A 19,954-nucleotide genomic window follows, 5' to 3' on the forward strand; every position below is an offset into this window, starting at 1 on the left:
ACACACACACACATCGTACATCCTTAGTCCCTTAAAACCAGGTCTTAAAACTCAAAAAGCCTGTTTAAGTTTGTTTGGTCCTCACAGCTTATGTAAGACATGTACACATGCACGCGCACACACACAGACTGGTTTCCATTGCTTCAGAGGACATTGCATTGATTAACATTCATTTCGTGAAGACCTACTCTGACCTTCACGTATAACCTTGACCTCAGCCTTATTTTAATTAAAATGTAGTCCCCACAACATAAGGAATACGAGGTACACACACACAAAACAGCAAATTTAAGGACAATGGGGAGAACATGTTGTATGTTTTAGTGTATTTTACATGTTTGCCCCCTGTATGTGTGTGTGTGTAGGTGTGTTTTGCTGATAATCTGGCCTTAATAAACTCAGATTGAGGTTGTGTTTCTTTGAGACTCTTAATTTCCCATCGGTATGAATGTGAAAAAATAAACAACCATTGACACATCTGATATGCTGCTGCTGCTGCTGATGATATATGTTCAATGGAGAAACTAAGGACTATCATCATCATCAGCAGCAGCAGCATCGTGACCGTCAGGCGTCTGCATGTTTTTCATGTGTTTTTGGAGGACAGGGTGGTTCAGAGCCCCATAATCGATTTCTGTATAAAATGTCCAATTTTACACGCTCAACCACATGCAGGACACAAACGGACTCCGGGGGGTTTAGTTACATGTAGACGTTAGAAGAGGAGCAGTCACATGGATGATCTACTTTACTGTTGAGATGTTTGGCTGTATGGACAGCATATTTCATATTTAACCAAACAAAATCTGATGAGAAAAGCTCATACTCCTGCTAAATAAATGACTAGAACTTGATCCGATTCATGCAACATCAGCAGTATTTAATGTCATTTATACACATTACTTAGTACTGTACACCTTATCACGAAAAATAATAAAAATGTGATTTCTTTCAACATTTCATTCAATCCTGAATATAAAACATTTGTCGTTCTCTGTAGAAAAGGGTGTCACATTCACAGTCTCTCAAGTTTCCTTTCAGGTGAGTCTTCACAAATGTGAGTCAACACCTCGCCGTGCTGTCTATCTCGTCTCAGGTCGCGCCTCGGAGGCAACGAAACAAACAAACAAACAAGAGCTTTTCTGCAGCTCACTGCGTTTTCGTGCCTGCTTGTGTTTCCGTCTGAATATCGAGTTCAGACAAGCAGCAATAAAGCAGCATCTGGGTGTGTCGCGTGGCAAAGTCTGTGTGAGGAAAAACAAAGAAGGGGGGTGGGAGGGGGGTCAGAGGGTTTATTTGTTCAGATAGAACAGGACGAGAAAAAACATGTGACAAACATTTGTCGAAATACCACGCGAGTCCCCGGGCTTACCGTTTAATTTGCGTATAAATTTGGGCCTCTTCTCTTCAGGCAGGTAAATGGTCACGTAATACACTGGTACACCAGAGAGAGCAATGCCAATTCCTATGAGAGAGTTGATGGTGTCTCCATACAGAGGGACGATGACTAAGAACACACTGCACACGCAGTAGATGAAGGGGATGACCAGAGTCAACTGTGGAGACGAAGAAGAAGAAATAACATGTGTCCACACTTTAGTTTCAGCTCCTACAAAGTGAATGACTGAGGCCTACAGGGTAATACATTAAACATGACTCTTATTGAGGTGTTCATAAATAAATGAATTGTGTGAAAACAGTGTAGTTTGTTAACAGTTGATATGGTTCAAAATTCTTAAATAGTCCGTAGACCTGCCTGATAAAAAACAGTGGAATAAACAGTACAGTTTCACAGTTGAAAAGTACAGTGATCACAGTGGGGTTTTATAATAGAGTGCAATAAATGGAATCTTATCAAGGCATGCATTTATTACTGTAAATGTACCAATATTCACAGAAAATTATCTCCGTCTGCTCGCCATCGTTCCAAAGTGCACTGTCGTCACTGCTAATCATCACTTCCAGCAACAGTGTGTGTGTGTGTGTGTGTGCGTGTGTGTGTGTGTGTGTGTGTGTGCGTGCGTGTGCGTGTGTGTGTGTGTGTGTGTGTGTGTGTGTGTGTGTGTGTGTGTGTGCGTGTGTTGAATCGTAAGACTTCTTTAGGCTGTCCAAATTAGGGACGCACAATATTATCAGCACAACATGGGTATCGGCAGATAAGGGCTTTAAAACGTATCATCAGATTACCGATATAATATAATATATTATATCGGTAATCTGGCTTTATTATATTGGTAATCTGGCGATATCTGTCTTTTTGCCAATATCTGATTTGTCATCTCCGTGCATCCTTAGTCCGAATGAATGGAAGTCAAGGATGGCAGTAAAAACCTAGTTTTTAGACTAGCCAAGTTAACCTAGTTCCCTGGTGTCCTAATGAACATGTCTGTGACATGCTTTGGTCAAAATACCATAAGGATGAAGCACCACAGCAGTTCAATCACCCTGCCAAAACAGCCCTGTTCAGAAAGCTGTTTAGTAGTATCTCTTTTAAAAAAAAAATGAAACTTAAGGGACAGGAAATTACATCAGCCACAGAGGCTACTGGGATTTGCAGGCTCTAGCAGGCACATTGCTGTCATATATAAAATGCATCCACTGGACACGTAAATCCTGAGGCTGGAAGTTTGTATAGAACTCTGTGCTGCACTGTGGAGCCAAGAATATAACATTTTCGCAGATTTCCGGTTTTCAGATACCGTCAAAGCGGAGCGCCGTGAGACAACATTTCCAGGAATTTAGCATCTTGTGACATCCCAAGGAGCACTGAAGTCAACATTGCGTATTTTATCTTGTGTACTTAGACTGAGTAGGACTACAAAAACATGTATGAGTCATCTTTTTTTACACTTTGGCGACTGATAGGACCTCCAGAATCCCAAATATAAGGATTTCAATTATTAATAAGTTGAATTTGCATAATATGGGACCTTTTATGTGGAATTTGGAATGTTCTACCACAACTTAGAAGTGACCACAGAAAAGGCTTTAATCCCGACCTATAGGTACCACAAGAAGAGACTTTCCTGCAGACCTCTGTGATTGTGACGGTGAATAAAGATCGGTTAAAGATCACTGACGTAAGATAGCGAGGGCAGCCTGGCTAACACCAACATAGAGGGTGAGTGAGTGAATGAGTGAGTGGCACCTTGACAGGCCTATGTCGGTTTGGCTGCGTGACGCGCAGGTAGATGAGTCCGGCCACAGACAAACCCACATAGAACCAGTAACTGAAGCTGAAGTAGTTGATGAGCTGGAACACGTCCTCCACACACAGAAAGATCAGGCCCATTAAGCCCTGCAGACAAACAGAGCAGTAAAAACTTTTCTTCGAACAGAAGACGGTAGGATTTGTAGTTGGTATTGAATGTTTATGTTCCTCACATTGAACAGCAGTGCAGGTATAGGTGTGTACCGCTCCATGTGGATCAGACTCAAACTGTTGGGCAGGTGACCTTCTCTGGCTCCGACAAAGAACAACCTACATGATTAATGCAGATATTGTTATTGGTGTTCTTGGCCTAAAGCCAGTGCAGGTCCACACGTTTGTACTGACCGTGAGGCAGCAATGATCGAAGCATTGAGTCCTCCATAGCAGGACATGGCCACAGAAACAGGGATGATCCACTTGAATGGTCCCAGGACTGCATTCCCAAATGTCTGTGGATCAGATTCACTCTGCCTATAAATACCTCAGAGCATCACGTCATCCACACTTCACTGACGGTTTACTACAGGGAGTTTGTGCTTTCATTTTTGCAGCTTGGTTTTCACCTCAGAGGGAAAAATATCTCAGGTCTTACCACAGCGACGGCATCGCTGGCCAGCAGAGACGGCATGTCCAGAACCACGTAGTACGCCACATTAGTCAGCAGGTAGATGATGGTCACTATGGGCATGGAAATGGCAATGGCCAGAGGCAGATTTCTGCAACAACAAGCACACATAAGGCAGTTAAAGGTCCAGTGTGTAACATTTAGGAGGGTTTATTGTCACATATGGAATATACAATAACCGACTGTGTGTTTAAAAGTCAGTGGAACAGGTGAAGCTCATTTCAGGCAGAGTTATACATAGATTCGCTAACACTTTAGATATTTAGCAGATGTTTAGATGTTCCCTAACACATACTCACCATTAACTAGCATACAAGTAGCATACTAGCCCTTTAATAGTAAATATTAAGTACAGATATCAAGTACGTATTAACACATTATGTAGGAAAAATCTTAATTCATGTTGTAATAGAGGTAGAATAAGGTTATATTTAGTTTTGTATGTATTAATACATGCTTAATGATTACTAATAAAGGGCTAGTATGCAACTTATATTATAGGTTAGTAAGCACCTAGTTAATGGTGAATGTGCTCCCTAATCTAAAATGTTACCATAAATTCTTACGTAAGTGCTGCCAACTAGAACAATGAAACGCAATAATTATGGAAAAGTGAAATGCTATAATAGTGTTTTAATTCACATTTTATATGCACAAATGAAAATGGTCTATATCTCGTCTAATCCACGCAGGACTGAGGCAGAAAAGGCTCCGCTGTCTGTGTTTGTTTCTGGAACGCTGTCAATCAAAAACTGGCCCCGCCTTTCAGACAGTTCATCCAATCATGTAGAAGCTCAGCATCCTGTTCCCTGACATGCACAGGAAAGTCTCTCCATTCATTACATGTTACTTATTTTAACCCACTGGAGCTTTAAATGCCTCACTGGAATATAGCGTGATTTATTTCACTGAAGCTGCTATTCTTTACCTCTCTGGATTCTTGATCTCCTCCGTGACAAAGTTGAGAGTATCCCAGCCAGAGTAGGAGAACAGAGCGGAGTAGAGAGCCAAAGCTATGGCTCCCGGATCTGTGGACGAGCCCTCGAACGAGTCTTCTAAGTTCTTTGAGTCTCCTGAACAAACAGAAAAGTCTGAGTCTCATGAAACAAAACAAGGTTTACTCGTTCCCGCGCCCGTCGACGACTTCTTCCTCTTACCAGAAGATAATTTCATGATGCCTACAGCGATGACGATGAAGAGCGCCATGAGTTTGGCATACGTGAAGATGTCCTGGACTCGAGTGCCCCACTTCACAGAGGTACAGTTGATAAAAATGAGGATACCTGGACAACGCAGGGGGAAAATAAAACAGTGATTTATAACTTCTATATATAGAGAGAGAACATATATATATATATACACAAACACACACACATATATATATACACACATACATATATACATATATATATACATATATATATACACACACACACACATACATACATATACACACACACACATAATATACACACACACACATATACATATATATATATATACACACACATATATATATATACACATAAACACATATACACACACACACATATATATACATATATACACACATATACATAAATACTGGTGTATTAAGCATTACAGAAACATAAATATTTGATAATTACCAATGCTGTTCCTTTAGGACAGCTGTAGCTTTGGGTGATGGTCGAATACATTTGTTTTGCAGTGTACAATTTAGGGGGATTATTGTTAAACGTTTACTGTGCCGTTACACATTTTGTCAACATATTCCTATACGAGCATAAGTGCAGCAGCATAGAAGCCATGTGACAATGCGGCAGATCAGCGGTTTGGTTTATACTTTGGACACGACAGCGTGGTAAATCACTGAATACATTGTCGTGTGTCGCTGATGTTTCTCTGTCGTCCGCATTCACATTAACAATAACATAAATGGGGTTCTGATTCTCTAAATGCTCTTCACTGTACGTAACACACCGCCTCTGCATCGGAATCTCATGCAGCCCTAATTCAAAGTTCATTTCTTGCATATATACACACAATATTTTTTCATGCTTAACAAATGCTAATAGGGTGTACTTATTATAAAGTGTTACCCTCGTTGGCCTCTGTCTCACATGGACCTCAGCACTGCATGACTCATGCAAGTGCAGCTCTCTAACCTAAATACCATGTGTGCCAGGCAGATTCTTCAAAGCACAAACCCCAGCTGTGATCTACAGTATTATTTTTACAGGTCTGGCAGTTCAACTATAGCTCGCGTCACTGGGATGAATGGACATACAGTATTTCACCCTGACCTACAGACTCCTGTGAATGAAAGCCACCTCATGTTTCCTCAGCTGAAAGTTAAACTAGCATTGAGACACAATGATAGTGGAATTAAGTTTTAGCCGATTCAAATCCACTGCAAGAATAAACGGCTGAACTCTCCACTCACAACAACTGCATTTTATGTGAAAGCTACAGTGTGAATGAACTTGGTGACATTACAGCATAAGTGCAGCTATCAGAGCCGACTGCTGGAGCGTTTGTGTGTGTGCACGGGGCGTCCAGGGGCAGGGCAGGGCGGGAGGGGACGTGGACGCTGAAAGACTAGTATTTCTGATTAGTAGAATTCACTTCTGAAACTTGTGTTTTCAGTCGTGCTCCAACCTGTTTGCAACCATCTCACTTTACTCGAACAAATGACGGAGTTAACGTAAAACAAACGACTTCATGTGTGCAGCGCGGGGATGTCACCAGGCGACACAAGTGTGGGGCTGAGTGACATTCAAACTGTGGTTTGAATGTAACAGACGTTTGTTTGTATACATATGTATATATATTTAAAGGGGACACATTATACAAATCATTTTAATACTTATATTTGGGACTCTGGAGATCCTATGAGTAGGCAAAGTGTGAAAACTTTTATATTTTTATATATGACGGCAATGTGCCGGCTAGAGTCGGCAAATTATGGCTTTTCCAAATACTAACTGCTGTTAGCTGCCGGAGCCTCAGTGACGCTGACATAGTTTCCTGTGTCTCATTTGCACATCTGCAAGAGACAGGCACTCAAAACAGAGCATTCTGAACAGGGTGATTGAACTGCTGTGGTGCTTCATCCTTATGGTATTTTGACCAAAGCATGTCACAGACATGTTCAGTAGGACACCAGGGAACAAGGTTAACTTGGAGAAATAGGGTATATGTCTCCTTTAAAAGTTACTCAAAACAGGGGTTGTTTACCATTTGGGAAAAGTATTTACAGCTAAAAAGCAAATTAACTCTGTTGTCCGTCACCTATGTTCCTCCCTGTTCCAGTCACAGTTGTTACACATTTGTGAACAATAAGCATTGTTACATCACGTTGAAAAAAACCCTCATTTCATGCAGTCATTTGACGTGACAGTGAAGGCTGATTGTATGTGCTCCCACTGAGACCGAGACCCCCGTTTTTGCCACACATGTTTAAGTGTGTCACACTCATTCAGACACAGCAGAGTTCCTTACACAGACAGGCTGCAGCGATGAGGCGGACAGCATTGTAGGGCTGCTGGCATGTGGGATAGAAAGCCTCCACGAGGTAGTTGGCAAAGGTGAGTGAAATCACCGCCTGGCTGGCCGGCTCAATCAGCAGGATGGACGTCCACAGGCGGATGAAAGCCAGGAAGCCGCCAAAGGACTCCAGGATGTAGGCATAGCTGGCTCCAGACTTTGTGATTGTGGTGCCCAGCTCTGCATAGCACAGAGCCCCAAACACTGAGAAGATGCCCCCGAGAGCCCAGATGAGCAGCGACAGCCCGTACGAGCCACTGAACATGAGCACGCCCTTTGGCGAGATGAAGATCCCGGAGCCGATCATGTTGCCCACAATGAGGCAGATTCCGTTCATGAGTGAGATTTCTCGCTTCAAGCTCATTTTCTCTTCCTTCTCCGTGCTCGGGGCCTTCAGGTCCTCATCAGATGGAGCCCACGAGTGTGGGCATATTGTTTGTGACATGACCACCATCTTCTGCCTCAAGTCCCCCATTACACCTGCAGTGCTGATATGGAGAGGATTCTGTAAAAAAATTAGATAAAAGGGTCATTCCAAATAAGTTGACATGACTTCAAGCTGAAACATTAAAGCTGAACACTGACAGGCTAGTGTCATGGACAGTAAACATGAACAATTGTGGGTGAAAACCTCAAATGTTTAACAAAGAAAATAGAAATTTACCTGTTCTGGGGAAATCTAAGAGTGTGCTTGTTGTCTTGTAGAACATGAATCGTCTCGAATACGAGTGCCGCTCCTCTAAAACCGTCACATCTGAGAGGCAGCAACAGGATGGTCAGTGTTGCAATCCCAACAGTCCAAAACAACGGCTGTTTTTCCAGCACCAGTCGACCCACACTCTCGTGTTCCCCCCTGTGCTATTTTCAGAGACGAGCAGACCTCGTCCCTGCCCCCAGGCAGCTTTCCACGACAAAGACAGTGGGAGCGAAGCTGCTTCTGGGTCAGGTTTGATATGGTGATGTGAATAAAGGACAATACTGATTGATACCTGCTCATCATCTGTCACTGAACAGGCAACAAGGCCTCTCACACAGCAGCCCTCCTGACGCCATTAACTGATAACCATGCTCAGCTCACTTTAAGTGTTCCAGGAAAACATGACAGAGGCAGTCGGCGAGTGTGTGAAACTGAAGCGGTTAAACGCATTATTCACATCAACGCATTGATGTTTTGCCGTTTCTTGGTGATTTTTGGTTTCTTTGTTGTCATTTTGTCTCGGTTATCGTTTGATGTTTTTTTGCATATCTTTAAGGCAATTTTTTATTAGTGCCGATGGCGCAAGGCATTCTAGTGAGAACTGTATGTTACTAGTTACTAGAGTTCTCACTAGAATGCATCGCAGCGCAAGCATCCCTTGTATTATTTTTTGTACTTCATTTTGTGGTCGTTTTGTGTCTCTTTTGTAACTATATAAGTCCACGGTTACGCATAAACTTTTTTCTGTTTACTGGCATTTCAATCGGCAGCTTTATAAAAATGATAATATTACACAATTTAAATGTGCTGCCAAATGATAACATACAAAGGAATCAGGGAAAAACAAAGAAAGCGGGCAGAAGTAAAAACACTGTGCCTATTTTAATGATGAGATGAGACACACAATCATAGTTTCTGCAGAAACCACAGCTACATATCAACTAAACCATAGTCTGATTAACTCACAACAATAATGACATCAACTAACTATGTTCTTAATTATGGGCTGGTGTTCTGAGCAGTTCTACATACATTAACTGTTTTGAGGTCATGTAAAAACCACAAAACTACCATCTACAGTGCAACATAAGTGAAGCATTTTTACCCAATTCTAGAAATGTGGAAAAAAAAGGCTTTTATGTTGAGACCATAAACAGAATGAGGCACAGTTGGAGACCAAGCGATACGAGCTAATCATTTGGAAGTAGATTAATCTTGTTGTGGTTTTTCCTCGTCTCTCTCTCGCTCTGAGAGCGACCTGCTATGGCTCATCTGTGTTTTACAGAACAGCAACAATAATATGCATCCACATAACGAGCAACAATAAAGTGCTTCTTTGTAGAGAAACTTAAATAAAACAAATATTATTCTGTGAGGAATGTGTGTGCATATATATATAAATAAACACACACAGAGAGCAAATAGCACAGCTACAATACTGTAACCTAAGCACCAATTTCAGAACATGAAATCAATGATGGAGCCAGAAAGGATTAATGACAAACATCTTTACATGAACAATAAAATCATTATTCGATCAACAGAAAATGTACCTATAGAAAAAACAATAGGTTTCTTAACAATAATTAGGCACAAAGAATAGACGTCATCTTATTTGTGCTACAGTTTTAACACTAAACTGATAAGTTAGTGATTAGAGTGGGTGGAATAAATAAACAGTTAACAGAGGAATTAATGAAGCAGAATAATGATGATGACTGGACCCTGTATCTGCTCGGTAGGTTCATAAATGTGACCGTTTTCAACCTGTGCCCACAGCATTTGGAAGAAGTGTAACTCTTGAAGTGTCTCAGGTGAACATGATTTAAATTATAATCATAGAAACAAAGACATGAGGTCACTAATGAGAAGGATTAAACCTCATCGATTGGAAGATCTTTTGTTGAACATACACACATCCCTTTGATTCTATTAGGATACAATCTAAACTTCCTCTTCCTACACACAACCCCCCCCCCCCCCATCAGTCCTCCTTCCAACATGTCAGGTGAATTAACAAACCGCTAACTTTTTTTAGATTATGCATTTGAATGCATAAATGCACTCCAGACAAACACAGACACTTTGCGCCCTCACTTCACTCGACCGGAAAATCAGGAGTTCACTTTTAGCCATAACTTAACATAAGATTACTACAGTAAGATTTAACTGTAATGTTGCTGCAGGTTTTCCAACAGTCACACAACAGCCCACACCCGTATCTGTCTCAGATCAACTGAGTGCATCAAGGGTTTCTACAAAGAAGGCCGCGCACACACACTTGCACATAAAAATCCTCGGCTACAAAGATAAAGACCGCAGTGTTCGAAGACAAAGAGGCATCACTTACCAAAAGGAGTTAAACCCTGTAATACATCCATTCAGTATAAAAACACTATAAATAAAAACACCTGATTAACATGAACTGAATAAAACCCCCAGATCTCCATCTGATGAGCACAGAATCGAAAACATCTCTGATCGATGAGAGGACATAACTTTGTCCCTGTGACTCCTCACCCTGCCGATCCTCCAGCAAACACAATCACCATCTGACGACAGCTAACCAGTAAACTGTAGTGTAGAGTTGGCAGAGTCTATAGTTTTATCTCCATTGTTTGACTGCGTCTGCCACTAAATGTTCCTGGGGATGTTGTAGGACATGGACAATGGCGGTGCGTTGGGGACAAGGGTTGTGGTGGGAGAGGCGATCTCGGCGGGGTACGGCTGCAGACCCATCTGCTTGTTGTCGTGCAGCTTGCGGACGACAATGTGGCAAAAGTCTTCGTCGTGCCTGTGACAGTTGTCCAGGAGCTGACGGACCTTGGCGGCTCGGGTGGGCTGGTTCGTCACCAGCTCGTAATCTTCTCGCATCAGCATGGAGCGAGCCAGGAGGGCGTCCAAGCTCTGGTTCAGACACGCCTCGGTCATCTGAGACACAATCGCCTCGCGGTGTGTCGCAATCCACTGAGTTATGGGGCCCGGTGAGGGCGGAGACTGCTGCAGTGGTGGTAAGTAATCTGTGAGGGGAGGTGACAGAGCAGGGGTGGGTGGTAAAATGGATGATAAATGATGTGCTGTTGATGATGTCATTTTTCTGCCTCTGTTTGGTCCTCAAAACAGACACAGTGTAATATTATTTGTATGCTGCGTCCTTCATCTGAAAATGGCTCTGTCAAGCAATACTATCAAACCTCACTTTTGAGTTCAGTGTTTGTGTGTGTATGTATATGCAACAGGGTCAGTTGCTGCAGCATATTTGTAATATACTGCAATGTATTACAAACCTGTACGTTAAGTTTTTATTTTTATATTGTGATCCGACACAGGAGTTTAGGTAGTCATATGGAACCTTTGTGATTTTCTGTCCCCCACGTTCACTTTTGGGGAGCCCACCTTTTATTTTAGGGTGTGTCTCGCCCTCACCTCTCCCCCTCTGCTGCTGCATACTGTGGGAGAGGTACGTACCATGTGTGCTTGTGTTATTTCCGTACGGTTTAGTGCATAATATGCACTAAAGAAAATCTACATATGTGCTTAATGATATTATCTTTAAGCACATATGCGGGTTTTCTTTCTAAATTTTTACACACTGTACATATGTTTGGTAACACTTTAGATTAGGGAACACATATTCACCATTAACTAGGTGCTTACTAGAATATATAAGTAATATACTAGCCCTTTATTAGTGATCATTAAGCACGTATTAACACCTTATTCTACCTCTATTACGACATGAATTAAGATTTTTCCTAAATAAGGTGATAATACGTGCTTAATATTTACTAATAACGGGCTAGTATGCTACTTATGTTAGTAAGCACCGAGTTAATGGTGAATATGTGTTCCCTTATATAAAGAGTTACCGTATGTTTTTTTTAGAGAGGGCAAATTTTCCCGTGTTTCACATGCCGATGGGAGTTTCTTTTCGTCTTGTGTAAGAAATAAACAGAGACTGCCTCCAAAGATATTCACCGTATGGCGAATTCTTCGGACGCAGCCTGCAACACTACACCGGTTACATACACCAGTACTGCAGGGGCGGGTGGGCACATATCTGTCCCATCAAAGTGTCAAACGACCGTGTTTTCTGAGCAGAAGAATTCACTGATTAAACTTTTTGTGTGCACTTTTTACAGCCTTACTGCTTTACTAGAGCCATGTCCCTATGTGCAGCACAGAATTATCACCGAGTGACACAATTGTAGTAACACTTGCATTAATTAAGCATTCCCAGGTAGCCACTTGAGATGTACCATCTTGTTTTTGAGGGGCGTTTTCTCTCCAGGACAATTAGCCAATTTAATAACAATGCTCATCTACCTTTGTGCACAAGCAGAGTGATAATAGGTGCAGTCAGATTATTTATAAGACAGAGAGCCTGTTCTTCAACTTGATTGTACCTTGTTGCAGAGGCTGTTGCTTGAGGGTGAGTTTATCCAGTTGAGTTTCACACTTGGGCAGGTCCTGATTGGTGGGACAGTTCAGATCATTCATATACCTGGCGGTTTGGAAGCAGTCGGGATTGCCTCTTTGGCAATCGATCAGAGTCTCTGGAGGATCCAGAGAAGGAGCTATGCCTGAGCCTGGCTGGTCATCTTCTAAAGATGAGAAAGAGTATGAGAGTAAGAAGTATGATCACCACTCATGAAATAATGAAAAGGCACAAAATTCTGCAGTCCTGCAGTAATTACCTTTAGACGATTCACCATTACTGCTGATGAGGGCACCTGGTAGAGAAATGTCTGTGTCCTGGGAGGAACAAGAACCTGGGCCTGATGTGTTGCTCTCCTGTAACATAACAAACACCAAGGTATAATTTCCACACAATTATACAGTACATTATGAAAAACTTAATGGAGACATATTATACCCTATTTCTACAAGTTAACCTAGTTCCCCAGTGTCCTAATGAACATGTCTGTGATATGCTTTGGTCAAAATACCATAAGGATGAAGCACCACAGCAATTCAATCACCCTGTTCAGAATGCTCTGTTTTGAGTGCCTGTCTCTTTAAATGCAAATGAGACACAGGAAACTACGTCAGCGTCACTGAGGCTCCGGCAGCTAATAGCAGTTAGCATTTAGAAAAGCCATCATTTGCCGACTCTAGCCGACACATTGACGTCATATATAAAATGTATCCACTGGACACGTAAATCCTCTGAGGCTGGACGTTTGTGTAGAACTCTGTGCTGCACTGTGGAGCAAAACAGAACACTTTGTGGACATCCGCTCTTCTGGATACTATTGCCCTCGCCTGCACTCTCACGTTTTTTAGGGACAAAGCGGAGCTCAACGACAACAATTCCAGGAATGTCTCACTGACGTACAAATGAGCCCGCAAGTCAACATTGCGTGTTTTATCTCCTGTACTTAGACTGAGGCAGACCACAAAAACATTAGTCATTCAGTATGTCCTCTTTAATAACTAAACTACATCACCACATATCACTGTTATTTTGATATTTCTACAAACTTATCAGTTCAAGGCAGCTGATATACACCTTCTCCTAAAGAAAGAAAGAAATGTGTTGATACTGACCGGCCAGGGGCTGGGCCTGTTGTTCAGCATGTTCCGGGTTCCCTCCTCACTGCTGTTCTCACACACTGTCTGAGCTGAACAGCAGCCAGATCTCTGCCTTAACTGCAGAGTGAGGAAGAGGAGTTGCATGAGAAAGAAGAGCAGGAGAACAAATCAAAACTGACAGAGAGAATAAATGAAATGTGAAATAAGACAGCACCAGTGACTGACTCTATCAAGGTAGTTACTAAAATATATCATAGTATTAAGTTGGAGGATCTTATACACGCATAGTGAAAAAAACATATTCTTCACATTCACACACATAGGGAGAGTAAGAGAGAGAACTGAAAAGAGGAAGGATGTGTTTAAGGAAATTATGACCTAAAACTTTTGGACCCGTCACTGTCTTTTAGTCACAGTAAGATTTGCCCCAGATTACACACAGCTCTTAGGATTTCAGCATTCAGCATTTGTTGTTAAATGTTGGTAAATTACTTAGATTAATGTTTTAGATTAATCTCCAAGGGTTCTGCTTCAGTTGAACACATTTACAGCTCAGACCTGCCCTGTGCAATCAACAACTGCCCACAGCCTCCAGCAGACACTAAAACACTGAAGAGCGTGTCTGGCTGTTCAATCAGGAAAGATCTTTTCCTGCACAAATCATCCCCATTCACTTTGTAATCTTCTTCAAAAGCAAACAAACTAAACTCTGCCTCCGACCCTATTTGCATATCCATAATCTGCACTACAATGAATTGAATCATTATAATGCAAAGGACATGATGTCTGCCTTGAAGGGTTGCTCACTCAAAGAAAAGACCTAGTGTGACAATGTCAGGAGAAATTGGACAAACCAATATAAGGGATTAGGCCAGGATGCATCAGTTATCCTGGCTGAAGTTAGCCTAAAGCCCAGATTCAGCCATAAATAAGTATGATTTTTTTTGTGTGTATTTTACCTCATTTTATTAGCTTGTAGTACTGTAAATATGTCGTTTTAATTCTACTTTCTACCTCAGGAAGCAGAATGGGATCTTAGGTATGGTTGTCTTGTTTGTATATTATTTTATTTTAAAGAACACTACACTAGTAGTATTGAATATTTGCTTGTTCATGCTGTTGTTCCATAGTGGGTTTGAGCTGTTGTAGCACAGACAAACAAGTGGATGATGTCATTAAAAAGCAACACATGACCATTCTAACACTCTTCACATTTATTTCTGCTTTTTTGGAGCCAGGCGTTTACTGCGTAACAAAACACTGTTAGAAAATAAACAACTTTACTACAATATGACTTACCTTTGACCTCTGGATCTGCAGTACAGCCTCTAAGAAATCGATTTCATCAAAATTTCTCACCATGGGCTCCAGCTCAATCAAACACTCTGAAACGGTGGACAAAAACAGCTTTTAAGTGACTGTGATTCTTTTTAGGAACATTCTGTTAAATTTTTATACTAAAAATACTATTATACTACTAATAAAAGTCAGGTGTGCGGTCATTTAAGGTCGAGTAATAGCCATTCATGAGAAATGGGGAAGCCATGGTGTAACATGAACATGCACATTTTGAGCAAATGCTGTTTCTGCTAGTTTAGAGAAGAAAATATAAACAACGTGACAGGAAGCTGACACTTAGTCACTGCTTCGTCAGTGAAAAAAAAATGTTTTTGACTCTTGCTTAACATGACCAGGGTCATTGTAGATTGTGAAAGGGGGAAACATAAGTTGGGTTTGTGATATTCTGCTAGAAATGTGAACCTACTGAGGAAGGAGGGCCGTTCGTCAGGGTTTGCGGTCCAGCCACAGGTCATCAAACTGATGAGGGTCCCTCTGCTGGGGATGTCCACGGGCAGGCTGTCCAAGCTTGTGTCTGGACGCATCCCACGCAGCACGCTGAACATGATCTGCATGGGGTTTGTCACCTCTGTGACAACACACACACACATTTAATGTGTAATTTATTCTGTAAAATTTAAAAATAAAAAGCTGGAGGGCTATTAAACACAAGAAAATAGTGTTACCTTCAAATGGGATTTGCCTGGAGAGCACCTCCCACATAATAATGGCATAGCTGTTACGTAATCATGGAGAAGAGAAGAGAATTGTGTCATCAGTGTCATTGGTATTCCCCCCAGGCATAGAGGGATTTTACAACAAGCTAAAAAAAAGAAGCTGCTTTGCGGAAGTGTTGACTGATTGACCCGATACAGAACAAATTGCCAAAAAGCCACAAAGAGAAGAAGATTTTCTTCTTACAGATTTAGTAAAAGTCATCTCTCTCTCCCTCTGATAGGTTCCTGAAACCTTGTTTGACGTGTTTAACAGGTTTGGCAGCTTGTGGGCTGCACAGTGTTCCGTTTTCCATGTGCAAAAGTGTAATCCCTTGTCGATTCACCTTCAAATACAGTAGGAAAAAAATCCCTGGCACTGCTGACTGTTATAGAAATATTTGATTTATTGAAGTTCACAGCAGTGTTTAGAAGTTTCCAAGAGCTCACCCATTCACAGGTTCTGCCCAAAACTGTAACCATTGATCATAATTATATGTAACTAATGATATAAAAGCCTCAGCATTGTTAATATTGTGGTGGTGACGATAAACAAATCAGCGTATCCATGTAAATCACACGCATCTTCAAACCACCAGGGAATTGTGTGATGGATGTTAAATACCAGGTCTAAACAGGACATCTGTCTCACCTGTACATGTCGTGCTTCACGTCAGCGCGGCGGCTCTTGGACGGTTCATACTCCTCGGGAGGCATATAGATCACTGTGCCACCCATTTCTGTAGGTTTAGACCCTGATCCTTTACTGACAGACAGCTGGCGCCACTTCGAAAGGCCAAAGTCCGCAATCTGGACAAAACAACAGTATATGAACACTACTACACAAAGTTTAGAAAGTCTGATTTAACTTTAAACGTAGTGATTTAGGTAAGTGACTGGGGATACAGAATATTTTGAAGCAGATCTTCAAAGGTCAATCATAGACTAGAATTATTTGGGGCAGGGGGGCTTTACAATTCCACCAAAAATCTGTCATTCTGTTTTCATGACAACCACATTTAAAAAAAAAAAAAAGTCAAGACATGTATATATATATATATATATATATATATATATAGATATATAAATATAAATATATAACTCATAGGCCTGCAAAAACATTTACAAAAATCAAACAGCCATCACAGCGCACATGATTATATCAGTCAGTGAGTGCGTTTACATTCAAGTGCTCATGTAAACGGAATGTCATCCAGCCATGTCATCCATCCATCGTCCATCCATCCATCCATCCATCACGATACCAAGTTCTCACTGACACATACACAAATGCACTGTACCTTAACATGAAATTCCCCATCCAACAGTATGTTCTGTGTCTTTAAGTCATGATGTAACAGGGGCGGGTTCATGTTGTGAAGGAAATTAACCCCAAGAGCAATTTCATACAGAAACCTCAGTCGCAAAGGCCAGGCCAGAACAGGGTACATGTCTTTCTGCAGGAACACAAAAAAGAACAGGTTAAAAACACCTCAGTAAATGTGTCATTCCGCATTGTGTTGTAGCATTGTTCATTAAAGTAGTGTCCAGTGTGAAACCTCCATCATCCTCTGTTGACTTCAGAGTAATTACTACAACAGTGTGTTTTATGACCCTTGTTTTATCGCACATGCACGCACACACGCTTAATAAGATGAGCTCCATTGTGTGACCTAATTTGACAATGGTTTGAATGTAGTGGTCATTTGTCTATATGTGAAGGTTTCGCTTTATAGCTTTATGGTTCTCAGGACACAGTCGCTGCCATAATACTTGTTATACAATGTACTGCAAGGAGCAGCCAGGAGTCTTAGTAGAGCTGACTGTCAGGCCAAACAAAGCAAAAGAGGGTCAAAGACAAAGTTGACAAATGCATCACTGGAACACATACATGTGCTTTGTGGCAGAGTGGCTTGAAAAAGTCTCTCTAGAGTGAAAGTGTGCTGAACATAACATAACAGAAGATTCCCTGCTCTGATGAAACCAAGATGACATGTAGGTGGGAATTTCCCCCAAACAATATATAGCCAGGGCAAACCCAAGTTTTGCATGTTTAAACGTCAAAACATGTTTCGGATGAGTATTGCATGAAAGAGAAACAAAAACAGGAGTCCCAAGTCCCTCCTCCCAGACACACAATGCAAATGGAAAAACAAGATCAGCAATTGGTTCAGTGACAAATTAGCAAGAGCAAGTTGCTATTAGTTTCTGATAAGTGACATATTAGTTCTCGTTTCCTAAATGAAAGAGGAAGATGATGACCTCATGGGTTTGAAAGCTACCTCATGGAGCAACAGGTCCAGAGAGCCGTTGCTCATAAACTCTGTGACGATGCAGAAGAACTCTGGCTCGTTGCAGATGCCAAAGATCTGGATGATGTAGTTGAATCTGGCTTTGTGGAGAACTTCTGCCTCCTTCAGCAGACAGTTCCTCTCTCTGAAACACAAAAACAACGCACAACGTTTTACTATACGCATTTGCATAAATGTATTATTTACAGATCATGCCACAGTGTGACCTCAATAAAACCCAGTAAATGAACATGCCAACGTTCTGCCAATCGCCAAATGTCGCCACATCATTACACAGTGGAATAAGAGGGAAGATTTTTAATTTGAAACATTTAGGATAGATTATTATAAAATTTACACCTCAAAAAGTTTCTCTTGAACCACACTGCAGTTGAGGAGGTAAGACTGTATACTAAATGGATCACAAAACCAGCTAATATTTACTTATGAATTAAATATTCTCAATGGCAAATCAGACAAGACATGTTGGTCTTCATTGAAAAGTCTTTACATAGTTGAGTAAAAAAGTGACAACACAGAACAACACAGTGATCAGCACACGTGCCTGTGTGGACAGGGGATGGGCAGAACCAGAACACTGTAATATTGTTGATGTGAATGGGAACAGAAGATAAAACAAGATGTGGAAGCAAGAAGAAGAAGACTTCCTGTGTGGTATATTTAGAATCGTTTCAGTGGTTTACCATGCTGTCAGACAGAATATGTTGGGCTTTATAAAATATATCAAATATTGTTAGTGGGGAAAGTATAGTATACAGTTCAGTTTAAATGTAACTGTCTCTTTCAGCTCGTCTTTATGTGGTTACAACAGTGCGTCTGCTGTCCCTGCTCACATCACAACAAGGCCCAACTCATAATCAGGTTCACCAGTCTAGCCTCAATAAAAACATGCTGTGTGCGGAACACTGTAGCCCACAAACTAAAAACTGAAGTGAGGTGTAGGTGGTACCTTTCCCCGAAAGGAGAGTCGAGTTTCAGGCACTTGATGGCCACGGTGGTCCTCCAGTCCGAGTGCTGCGCCTTGAACACTGTACCGAAGCCGCCTCTGCTCAGGTAGTACAGGTCGGTCAGCTTCTGATAGCGGATCACTGGCAATGTGCTGGTCAGACTGCCCATGTTTACACAGCCCGCGGTCGCGCACGACTCCATGACAGTTAGCGGTGAATTGAATTGTAAGGGTAGTTTCGGAAGATGTCTGCTTTCGCTGAAAGGAGAACTGCCTCTTTTAGGTTCACGCAGCGAGGACGAGGAGCCCTCCCATCAACACGCGTGCCTTAACAGCGCTAACAGGCTAAAGGCTAACGACAGGCTGGACAAACGGTTTAAAAATCCAGTTAAATTCCGCACAACTAATGGCTACACTTAAATATACACGCAGACTCACGTCCTCCCCACAGTGGGAGCTCGTTGTGCCTGCTGACACAATCTAAATGACAACAACGACAGAGCAGCTGAGAACCGCTTCTACGAACGCAGGTGCTTTATTGTTGCTAATGACGATACGCTTCCGGTTTTTTAAATGATGCGTTCACGGCCGCAGGCTTTTACACCTTCGCACAATACGACGTGCTATAAAATATAACGCGAACACGACTAGGGAGAGGAATTAAAATCTCCTGCGGAGTTAATTTCAGTTTCGGTTGGAGCAAGGACCCGCCCCCCTGTGAGCCTGAATGAGCGAATGAAATGATCGAACACCGTGGACTTTCCCACACATGGGACTTTCCTAACAAACCACGTATGCCTACAAAAATAACTTACTTACACTTATTACATAATATTTCTATGGCGCAAAAATGTTGCACGAGACATATCATAGAGAAGAAGAAAATACACAATCATTCAAAAATAGGAAAACTAATGCTTTGGAGAAAATAGGCCACATTCGTGTATAAAAACACCTCTTAAATATCTTGTTTAAGCTTTAGTTTTTCTATGAATCTATTGTCATTAAATGTAATAGTAACATAGCTCCACAATACAAGTGTAAGATGA

The 19,954-nt window shown here is 41.5% G+C and overlaps 2 protein-coding genes across 2 annotated transcripts; both read right to left on the bottom strand.

Moving 5' to 3' along the window:
- Positions 1–871: 871 nt before the first annotated feature.
- LOC310927908 (Y+L amino acid transporter 2) lies at positions 872–8,160 on the bottom strand. The gene is made up of 10 exons (XM_083890331.1): positions 8,029–8,160; positions 7,320–7,869; positions 4,994–5,119; positions 4,765–4,909; positions 3,804–3,927; positions 3,557–3,660; positions 3,385–3,481; positions 3,149–3,298; positions 1,373–1,556; positions 872–1,244 (listed from the first exon to the last, which is right to left on the bottom strand). Exons 2-10 carry the CDS (start codon positions 7,837–7,839, stop codon positions 1,150–1,152), a joined length of 1,545 nt encoding a protein of 514 aa, XP_083746457.1. The 5' UTR covers positions 7,840–7,869; positions 8,029–8,160; the 3' UTR covers positions 872–1,149.
- A 2,391-nt stretch (positions 8,161–10,551) lies between these two features.
- On the bottom strand, positions 10,552–19,108 carry ripk2 (receptor-interacting serine-threonine kinase 2; the record flags this gene model as incomplete). Its single annotated transcript, XM_083889506.1, has 11 exons — positions 10,552–11,081; positions 12,468–12,665; positions 12,759–12,855; positions 13,612–13,713; positions 14,896–14,981; positions 15,362–15,523; positions 15,621–15,670; positions 16,300–16,457; positions 16,949–17,104; positions 17,930–18,083; positions 18,909–19,108. The coding sequence occupies 11 exons, from the start codon at positions 19,106–19,108 to the stop codon at positions 10,696–10,698; spliced, it is 1,749 nt and encodes a 582-aa protein (XP_083745632.1). The 3' UTR covers positions 10,552–10,695.
- Between the last annotated feature and the right edge of the window lie 846 nt (positions 19,109–19,954).

This window comes from Microchirus variegatus (assembly GCF_963457635.1).
Source record: "Microchirus variegatus genome assembly, chromosome: 5".
In the NCBI taxonomy this organism is placed as follows: Eukaryota; Metazoa; Chordata; class Actinopteri; order Pleuronectiformes; family Soleidae; genus Microchirus; species Microchirus variegatus.

Bases quoted from the DNA above. Each gene is read 5' to 3' on its own strand.
- LOC310927908 (XM_083890331.1), bottom strand. From the start codon at position 7,839: ATGGGGGACTTGAGGCAGAAGATGGTGGTCATGTCACAAACAATATGC. The intron at 3,928-4,764 runs GTAAAGAATAGC...TTGTTGTTGCAG, and splicing joins GAGATCAAGAATCCAGAGAG to AAATCTGCCTCTGGCCATTG. The intron at 3,661-3,803 runs GTAAGACCTGAG...TCTGATCCACAG, and splicing joins CCAGCGATGCCGTCGCTGTG to ACATTTGGGAATGCAGTCCT.